This window comes from Gekko japonicus, unplaced genomic scaffold (assembly GCF_001447785.1).
Source record: "Gekko japonicus isolate JY-2015 unplaced genomic scaffold, Gekko_japonicus_V1.1 scaffold4360, whole genome shotgun sequence".
NCBI lineage: Eukaryota > Metazoa > Chordata > Lepidosauria > Squamata > Gekkonidae > Gekko > Gekko japonicus.
The window spans coordinates 54,241-64,415 of record NW_015176105.1 but is presented as its reverse complement, the minus strand read 5'-3'; the positions used below and the strand labels follow the sequence as shown (position 1 = coordinate 64,415).

General features: G+C 48.7%; 1 protein-coding gene across 1 annotated transcript in view; it reads left to right on the top strand.

Annotated features, from left to right (window-relative positions):
* The window catches only part of MYO1B (myosin IB), a gene marked incomplete at its 5' end in the record, with an annotated part of 79,891 nt that overhangs the window by 16,835 nt on the left and 52,881 nt on the right, over nucleotides 1-10,175 (top strand). The window contains 3 exons of the mRNA XM_015426759.1: nucleotides 362-466; nucleotides 8,278-8,340; nucleotides 9,118-9,318. Coding sequence (XP_015282245.1) covers nucleotides 362-466; nucleotides 8,278-8,340; nucleotides 9,118-9,318 — 369 coding nt within the window. The remainder of the gene's footprint in view (nucleotides 1-361; nucleotides 467-8,277; nucleotides 8,341-9,117; nucleotides 9,319-10,175) is intronic.

Genomic DNA, 10,175 nt, shown 5'->3' with positions numbered 1-10,175 from the left:
GTGGCCAACTTAGGAGCCAGCCGGAACTCCATTCCTGTTCGTTCCTGCCCAAAAATAGCCCTGGATGGGCAGTAGTTGATTTGAGAGCCCTGCTGGATCAGACCAGGGGTCCATCTAGTACAACATCCTGTCTCACACGGTGGCCAACCAGTTCTTCCGGAGCCTGATGGGCTTCAGTTACATTGGCCATCCCTGGACCGGGTGTACAAATTCTAAATCCAGGAGACAGGTAAATTGTAAAAACCCCCAGCAAGCTGTGGAGACCCATGCTGCCAATGTTAAGAGCACAGGGTATCGAAATACATTTCTCTTGAGTCCTGTGTCCGACCACTGTCGCTCTTCCCTTTCTTTCGTTTCGCAGGATAACAGTTTCGAGCAGTTCATTATCAACTACTGCAACGAGAAGCTGCAGCAGATCTTCATCGAGCTTACGCTGAAGGAAGAGCAAGAAGAGTACATACGAGAGGTAATGCTCCTTGGTTTCATGTGTTCTTCTTCGCATTGATTTGTATCTGTGTGGTTGGAAGGCGTATGGCCGCCTTTCCACTCCATGAGTCGTCTGGGTGACTAAGAAAAAAGATACAGAACCGTGTAGATAAGATCACCATAAAACATCTAAAAAGAAGCTCAGGGATGTTAACAAAAGGTGTGGCCCCGTGATTTCCGGCCTGTTCCGAAGCCTCTGAGGGAAAACAAATTGGGTATTTTCACACACGCTAAATAATGCAGTTTCAAATCCACTTCAGCGACCATTTAAGAACATAAGAGACGCCAATGTTGGATCAGGCCAAAGGCCCATCCAGTCCAACACTCTGTATCACACAGTGGCCAAAAATACCAGTGCCATCAGGAGGTCCACCAGTGGGGATTTGTAAGGGGATTTGTAAGAGTAAGAGGATTTTGCCATTTCACATGGCAAAATCCAGTTGCAAAGTGCACTGAAAGTGGATTGAAACTGCATTATTTAGTGTGTGCGAAAGCACCCTTGAAAGTCTTTAATTTGATCTGGAATGTCTGTAGGGGTGGTGCCGCTCTGTGTGCGTGTGCACATGTGCATGGAGGTCTACAACCAGGGAGGGTGGTGTATGTGATGTTCCATCAAGTCACTTCCGGCGACCCTATGAATGAATTACCTCCAAAATTACATTGGTGTATGTTCAGTGTAGCTCCCTGCAAATTTAAACTGCAGGGTTTTATGCCAGACGTAAAGTGGTGTAATAGCGAATCGGCCACTAGAGGGAGCAAAACACGTGTGTAACAGAAATGTCCCATCGTTAACAGTTTTGCTCAGGTCTTGTAAACGGAAGACTGTGTCTTCCTTGATTGGGTCAACGCATGTCCTGTTGGGCCTTCCTACCGTGTTGAACGACAGTTTAGTCATTTTAGCTGGATAGTAGCTAGAAAAGCCTTCTCATGGGTCCCAGGCTGCCCAACTCAGACCTTGTTCCTGCTGAAGGACCACACTGGCTGCTGTGGTTGGAGGCTGTCCTTCACAGTTTACCCAGAATCCATGCCTTCCGTGCAGTCTGGCGTCTTTCGTTGCCGTTAACGAGCCGCCTTAAAAGCTTTTATCATTTCTCCTTGCCGGTTGTGATGACCTAGTCAGGTCTCATGCCGCGCTGATGAAGAATGAAAGCAAGAAGCCCTGAAGCCAAACACAGGGATGTCAGGGCGTGCCAGACAAAATGGAAGATAAATGCAGAACATCCTTCCAGTACAAGTCAAGATGAGGACTGCAGGCGTGGCGGCTGTAAACCGACTTATTTTGTTGCCTTATTACCAGATGTCCAAAACCCAAGTGCTTGATCCTAAGACTCCTTGTCTCTCTGTTATGTTCATATGGGGGCGCTGTGGGGAAGGTGTGTTTTATTTTTTTAAAAAAATGTTGTATTTCACCTTTCCTATGTTTGCTGTACAGCCTACCATGCGGTAGATGTGGCTGAGAGATAACAACTTGACCCATTCTCATTGGTGAACTTTGAACCTTGAAGGGGGGAGGGTCCGCCTTCCTGCCCAGTTTGTTAGCCGCAGTGTCAGGATAAGAGGGCCCAAATCTCCTACTCCGGGCGCTGAAAACAGCCACTCCAGGAGTCAGGCAGGCAAGAGGCGCTCCCTTTTTTTAATTTTGTAACCATGAGAGGCCGTGGCAGAGTTCGTTCAGGGGGTGCACCTGCCTTCCGGCTTGAAATATAAATCAAATTTGTTATCTTAATGAGTGTTGCAGAAGCATAAATCACTCAGTTGCAGGCAAAGGAACATAAAACAAATAAACTTCAGTATAGATACATAAAGCCTGCCTGTCTGAAAGCTTTTAGATCTTACTTCTTTCAAGCATCTCTGCTTCGGTCACCCGTCTTACCCATCTGACAGGATACAGACCCCCCCATGCCTAGCTGGTATAGCATGGCGACATGCCAAGGTGGAAAGGGGGTAGAGAGCAGAAGTCCTGCATATTTTCTGACAATCAGGGCACTACCCAGCAACTCAATAGCCAGTCAAGGCCATCCGGTTAATTAGCGTCTGCTGTGATCGGGAAACTAGGGAGGTGACTCCATAAGACAGTCTCCCAAGGTTGAATCTTCAAGGAACAGAAACTGCTCACAGGTGTTGCTAATCAACTGGAGCACTTCTGAATAGGCCAGAATGCCAACGATCGAGTTCTGAAAGAAAGCCCAGGCACCTTATTAGAACTTGAGGCCTAAATTATCAAGCTCCTTACATATAGGATTCCACTAGCTGTGCTAAGACCCATATTAACGTCCCGTCTTCTATGACTGTGCTTATTCAGTGAAATTATTTTCCGGCAGACGTTAGGTCCAAATGGAATATACATTGTAGGCAAACCTGTCGATAGCTATGTTGCGTTTGTATTCTGATAACTGCAAAAATTCCACCACATTTACTGTGATAATCAGGCACATTTTAAACCGTAGTTCATCATGGTCCACTTCTACCTATGCCTTAAGAATTTTTTGTGTGTTCCAGCCACGTTTTTGATGGTAACCGTATTTCCCGTGGTTTTATATTTTTCTCGATTCACGTCACGTCCGGATTGAGCTGGATCCAAATTTGTTTGTTCGGTTAGGTATTTGCACCCTGCTCTTCTCCCCAGTGGGTACCCAACGTGGCTGACGTTTTTCTCCCTTCCTCCATTCTCCCCACATCAACCCTGCGAGGTAGGTTGGGCTGAGAAGGAAAGTGAGTGGCCCAAGGCCACCCAGCAAGGTTCCATGGCAGAGCAGTGATTCGAACCTAGGTCTCCTTGACCCTAATCAGCTACTCTAACCCAGTGGTACTCAACTCCACGGCTTGAGGAAAGCCACATTCAAAATTACCCATCAGCCAAAAGAGCCTTATTTACTTTGTGACGGACCACGCTTTAAAAGCAGGTTTCATAGTGCAGCTAAATCAGAGGGCCGGGAGGTAAAGAGTTAACTTTCCCCTAAAATGGGGAGCTCGATTGATTGATTGATTCGATTGATTGATTTGATTGATAAACCAACATGCTGCTCCTCTTCTCTGATTGTTCAGTGCCCACTGAGGGAAATATATAACTAGCTGAGGGGAGAGTCAGTTTGAATTTGAGTTCCATTCTGGAGCGGTTCTGTCAGGTAGAACCATTCTGAAGGCTATCTAGGGCTGCCAAGTCCCCCCGGGGGGCGGATTTCCCCACGCTTTGGAGGAAACCCCACCCCGGCGTACACGTCAGGGGGCGGGGCCACAGCCATTTGAGGGGAAAACTCTATGTGTGACTAGATGGGCCTGAGGCCTACACCTTAGGGTAGAGCCAGTTTGGTGTAGTGGTTAAGTGCATGGACTCTGATCTGGGAGAACCGGGTTAACATAAGAACATAAGAGACGCCAATGTTGGATCAGGCCAAAGGCCCATCCAGTCCAACACTCTGTCACACAGTGGCCAGAAATACCAGTGCCATCAGGAGGTCCAGCAGTGGGGCCAGGACATTAGAAGCCCTCCCACTGTTGACCCCCCCAAGCACCAAGAAGACAGAGCATCACTTGCCCCAGAGCCCCTATCTATACCTTGTGGCTAATAGCCACTGATGAACCTCTGCTCCACATGCTTCTCTAATTCCCTTTTGAAGCCGTCCATGCTTGTAGCCGCTGCCACCTCCTGTGGCAGTGAATTCCATGTGTTAATCACTCTTTGGGTGAAGAAGTTTTATCCGTTCCCCACTCCTCCACTTGCATGAGCTGGATGGCCTTGGGCAAGCCATAGTTCTGATAAGAGCTGTCCTTGAAAAAGAGAAGTTTCTGTCAGAGCTCTCTCAGCCCCACCTACCTCACAGGGTGTCTGTTGTGGGGAGGGGAAGGGAAAGGAGTTTGTAAGCCACTCTGAGACTCCTTCGGGTAGTGAAGGGCGGGGTACACATCCAATCTCTTTTTTTCTTCTAGGGAGGCCTGCAGCTTACTCGTTCCTCTGGTGGTGGCTGTTTCAAGGTGGAAACCAACTGGCAACCACAAGCCCCACCAGACACGGGCCTTGTCCACTTTTCTGAAACACAGGGAAGGTGCCACGTTGGGGAAGGGTACTCAGAAGAGCCACGCATGGCATGTCAGCCACTGAGTATCACTGCTCTAGCCAGTACACCACACTGGATTCAGAGCACTCCCATCTATCCCACTCCAGGATGTCAATATACTCCAATCTTTTTTGAGACAGTGTTGTCATTATAAGAATCAGCTAGAGTGTGGTTGATACAAGTGCCATAGTAGATGGCATTTGTGACACTCTAGGGCAGGATCAAGGGGGCCGTTGAATCGAGATCTGGCGAGGAGTTGGGCCAACATCTGGACTGCCTCCCCAGTCCCCATGTGAGAATTAAGGGGACTTGGGTGTGGAGAAAATATTTTCTTATTCTCCTTGAACCCAGTGGAATCTCGGAAACAGAGGACTGTAAATCTTGCGACAGGGTTCAGGAAGTGTGCAGCTTTCCGCGCCTGGGCACACGCCTGAGAAGTGCCGGGAATCTTTAAGGTGCCAAACACTTCCTGTTTGATTTCCCTGGCGCTACACTGCTGCCTGATCCCCGGCTCAGCAGACTAGGGGCAAAACCCACACCTGGGTAACTCAGGAAGGAGGGATATGGCTTGTGTATCGAAGTACGCTTTCCAGCAGTGTTCCCTCTAAGCTGAGTGAGTGTGAGCTAGCTCACAGCTTTTTAGCCTCTGTCGCACACATTTTTGTCTTAGCTCAGGAAGGATGGCTCCGGAGCCAACTGATTGATGCAGTAGCCAAATCGCTCGCTCGCAACTTTTGTGAAGTAGCTCACAAAGTAGAATTTTTGCTCACAAGACTCCACAGCGTAGAGGGAGCAGAGCTTTCCAGTGTCGCTGTTTGTCATTTGGACCTTGATTTGGGGACACCCCGGACTGCGGCTGCGCTGTCTGTTCAGGGAGTGTCCCTTAGATTTAGCGGGTTACCCCCCGCCAGTCGCCAGATGAAAATTAGACCAAAAAGTCGGAGGGCTCCTTCCCGCACAGAAACGACGGCGTTTCCCTTACGAACGCTGCAGGGTTGCGCAAAAGCACGATTGACTCTCAGCTTTGCGCTAAAAGGATTTGGCTCGGTTTCAGTGAGTGCATGGGAAATTGACACAGATGGAGAATGGAATGGTAAGCAAATCTGGCAGCCGTTTAGGGATGCGCATTTGGCTCCAGTGATGTTGAGCGGTTGCTGCGGTTTTGAACAAAATGCAAAAAGCCACAAATATAATTTTGATGCAGGGGGGGGCAGGGGGGTGGTATTTTAACAGAGACCCTCCATCCCCTTATCAATGAAAGAGACCTCCAATCCACATGGAAATATTTTCAAGTCACTGCCTCCACCTCCCTTTGTGATAATGCATGTGTACGAAAACAACTCAGGTGGGTAGTCGTGTTGGTCTGAAGAAACAGAACAAAGTTTGAGCTCAGTGGCACCTTTGAGTATAAGCTTTCATGTGCATGTGCATGTGCACTTCTTCCTACACATTAAAACAGACTTCTTTAAGCCTTATATGGAGTAGAGAAATTCAGCCATGTTGGTCCTCTGTATCTGAGGAAGTGTGCATGCACACAAAAGCTCAGACCCAGAATTCAACTACCCACCTGAATCTAACATCTTCAGAATGGAAACTTATACCCAGAATTCAACTTTGTTGGTCTTAAAGGTGCCACTGGACTCAAACTTTATATAAACTGTCATCTTTACATGTTTTTTGTTCTGGTTTCCATACCACACTTCTCCCCCAGTCCTTAATGCCTTACAATCTTCAGTTCCATAGTCCATCACTGAGCAGGCTAATGTTCCTAGGGGAAAAGTTATCAGAACACATAGAAGAGCAGCCAGGGCTCTTTTTGTAGAAAAAGCCCAGCAGGAACTCATTAGCATAATAGGCCACACCCAAGAGCAGAAACTCATTAGCCTATTAGGCCACACCCCTGACAGCACAGCTCATTAGCATATTAGGCTGCACCCCCATGTTACCAGAAGTGTGGTCATCCAGCCGCACCCACCTTTTGCTTCTTATTCTGTTTACCTTGCTTGTTGTCAAAACCCAGGGCTTTTTTGTAGCAGGAACTCCTTTGCATGTTAGGCCACACACCCCTAATGTAGCCAATCCTAATGTGTTTCTGCTGTTGGGTGTGGCCTATTATGCTAATGAGTTCAAGGAAGTAAATGTTTGGCTTACAAAAACGTGCTGCAGTTGAGACATAAGAACTTAACAGTCGACCCCCCCCCCCTGAAGATTCCAAAGGACATGTCACAGTGGCTGGTTGTTGATGTTCTCCTTATACATGGAAAGGGGGGATGGAAGATTTCACCCAGAAATCTTAGCAGTTTCCCAGTTCCCTCCACAGATGTACTGTCCATAGACCTCTGGCTACAGTGAAAACATGGGGCATGCATTTGTGTGTGTGTGTATGTGTATTGTGTGTGTATGCAGGGGTCATTTTGTAGAAAAAGAGGTGCAGTAGCTCATTAGCATAACTCATTTGCATATGCCACACCCCCTGATATCACCGGAAGTGTGTCAGAAGGCAACATCCACCACTCAGGCTCCACTGGACTGTTTCGGATTGCTAGCTATTGGGGGGGGGGGACGTGCAGATCTGTCCTCGCAAAGGAGGGAGAGCTTGTACCTGAATAAAACTTGGTCTGAAAGGTGCCACTGGACTGTTTTGGACCGGGGGGGGGGAGCTCTGCAGCTTACCTGGCTGCTTCTTGCTCTGACTGAGGACTGCTGGGAGCAGGGGGTGGGGCTTGTTGCATGTGCCCGCCCCCCTGGGCTCTTTACTGCCGGAGCTCCGCTCCTGTGCGCTCCTGCAGGAAATGACTCCTGTGTGTTTGTCACACATACACGCACATAACAATAGGATGTTTTGTAGGTCAATAATTCATAGGGCTGCCATAAGTCGGAAGTGATTTGACGGCGCTTAACACACTCACACCCAACCATGCTGTCCTCTTAGCTGCGGCAGAAAAGTCACGCATTCCAACTTCTGTCTCCAGCAAGAGAGTTCGTAGCACCCAAAGTAGTTAATAATACAAGCAAGGAAGTGTAGCTTGGAACACAAGAGGCATTCTTCATATCGTCTCTGGAAACTGTCCACGGCAAGAGTGACAAAGGGAGAGCCGTGTACTATTAATGCTAATTTTTTTTAAAAAATTAACAGTAGAACCTAAGTATCTTTATGAAGACCAGTGCAGCATAAATACCTTTATGAAGACCAATTAAAGTGCCACATAGTAATGCATGAATCAGAATTCTTCCTCAGGCTGGATGTTAAACTTCAAAAAAATAATCTCGGAAGCAGGAAGAAAAGAGATGGTGGTCATGGTGTTAGGGTTGCGGACTGCCTGGTGGGGGAAAAAATGTCCTGTCTCTTTAAAAGAGGCTTAATAGGATGCTGTTTCCCAGGCGACTGCTGTTTGCCTCCCTGCCCGTTTCCACACCTTTCGCTTCTCTTAAAGGGGCAGGATATTTTTTCTCCAGGCCTATTGGCAACACTGCCCACTTGCATTGTTTGTGAGACTGAGTGGATCTCAACAATCATTTCCCCCCTCTTCAGTAGTAATAATGCCCATCTAAAATCCCTTCAATAAATAAGGATTTTAAGCCGAAGTCCTAAGCTTGCTTTGTGTGAGAATGGCACATCAAATCAAACTCACTGGCATCTGAGTTCTGCATAGGCACGCTTGTGTCTGGCCTGCCTACGGCAATCCTTAGAAAGTGTTCCCTGCCACTGTTTTATCTCTCTGTTTGCTTTCCGTAGGGCATCGAATGGACCCACATCGAGTACTTCAACAACGCCATCATTTGTGACCTAATAGAAAACGTAAGTCATGGTCACTGTTCCGAGTATGAAATGGGTGACATGCTTTTCTCCAGTGTCCTTCTTCTGGTGTTGTCATTTAGTTAGATTCGATGGAGGAGGGATCCTCAGCCCTTTTGAACCTGCGGGCGCCTTGGGAATTCTGACACCGTGTGGTGGGCGCAGCACCAAAATGGCTGCCGCAGAGGGCAGAGCCGGCCCCAAAATGGCAGCCGTAGCTTAACTTCAGTCACACGTCCGCTGTTCTGGCAACTGCTGGCAAAGAGCCAGTCTGGTATAGTGGTTAAGAGTGCGGACTCTAATCTGGGAGAACCGGGTTTGATTCCCCACTCCTCCGCGTGCAGCTGCTGGTGTGACCTTGGGTCAGTCACAAGTTCTCTCAGAGCTGTTCTCTCAAGGGCAGTTCTCGAGAGAGCTCTCTCAGCCTCGCCTACCTCACAGGGTATCTGTTGTGGGGATGGGAAGGGAAGGAGATTGTAAGCCGTTCTAAGAGTGATTTGGTGAAGGGTGGAGTATAAATCCATTCTCCTCCTCCTGATGGAAGCCCTCCGGGGGCCTGATGCGGCCCCTGGGCCGCATGTTTGACACCGCTGGACTAGATAGTTAAATGAGGTAAAATATTCTGAAGACAGACCATCTGACTCGTTTTAAGGCAGCTTCGTGTGGGATACATGTTTCTTCTTTTAAGACTGGAGGTTTGGTTTGCTAACATCTGTTGTGGCTTCTCATTGTTGGGCTGGGAATGTTCACCGTTGTGTACGAATCTGACCTTCTCGGCAGAATCAGAACGGGATCCTGGCCATGCTAGATGAGGAATGCCTGCGGCCTGGCGTGGTGACCGACGACACCTTCCTGGAAAAGCTGAACCAGGTCTGTGCCACCCACCAGCACTTCGAAAGCCGGATGAGCAAGTGCTCGCGCTTCTTGAACGACACCTCCCTGCCCCACAGTTGCTTCCGAATCCAGCACTACGCTGGCAAGGTAAATGTACCTACCTCCGTGATGACTTTGCCTGTCAAACCCAGTCAGTTCTGACACAAGATGGTTTCCTGCTCTGCATGACTGCATATCTCAATAAACAAATCTTTCTCCAAACTGAAGCTCAAATACTTTGGCCACCCAATGAGAACAGAGCCCTCCCCGGAGAAGACCCTGATACTGGGAAAGATTGAAGGTCAAAGAAGACGGGGACGGCAAAGGATGAGATGGTTAGAGACTTATCGATGCAGCGAACATGAAACTGAGCAAACTCCGGAGCACAATGGAAGACAGGAGGGCCTGGCGTGATGTGGTCCACGGGGCCACGAAGAGTCGGACTCGACTGGACGACTGAACAACAACAGCAAAGGTGCTACTGGACTGTGGCTCTTTTCTACTCTCCCGGATAACTGAAGATTAAAAGGCGCCACGTGATGGGAGCCAGTACGAGGGAAACAACGGAAGTGGAAGGGGGGGGAAGCCACCCTGGTAGCCGGCTTCTTGCGAGCGCAGGAGCGCTCTCTGCTCTCACGCACGGAACTCCTGGATCCCTGCCTAGACTTATTATTTATGACATTTTTGTCCTGCCTCTCCCCAAATGAGGTTGGCAGATATCTGGCAGAGATGCTTCAGACTGGAGAAGGGCCAAGGGCATTCCGTAATCCGGCTACCAGCTCGACAAAACACATCGGGGGCTACTTCCGCACAGAGACCATTCTGGGAGGCTCTCGTGGGCGATGCGAATGCAGAGGCAGACCTTCAAAGAGGCAAAGGAACAGCCACTCATCCGTTTCCTCTGCCCCCCTTCCTTGCCTGTGGCTCAGAGGCAGAGCCTCTGCTTTGGATGCAGAAGGTCCCGG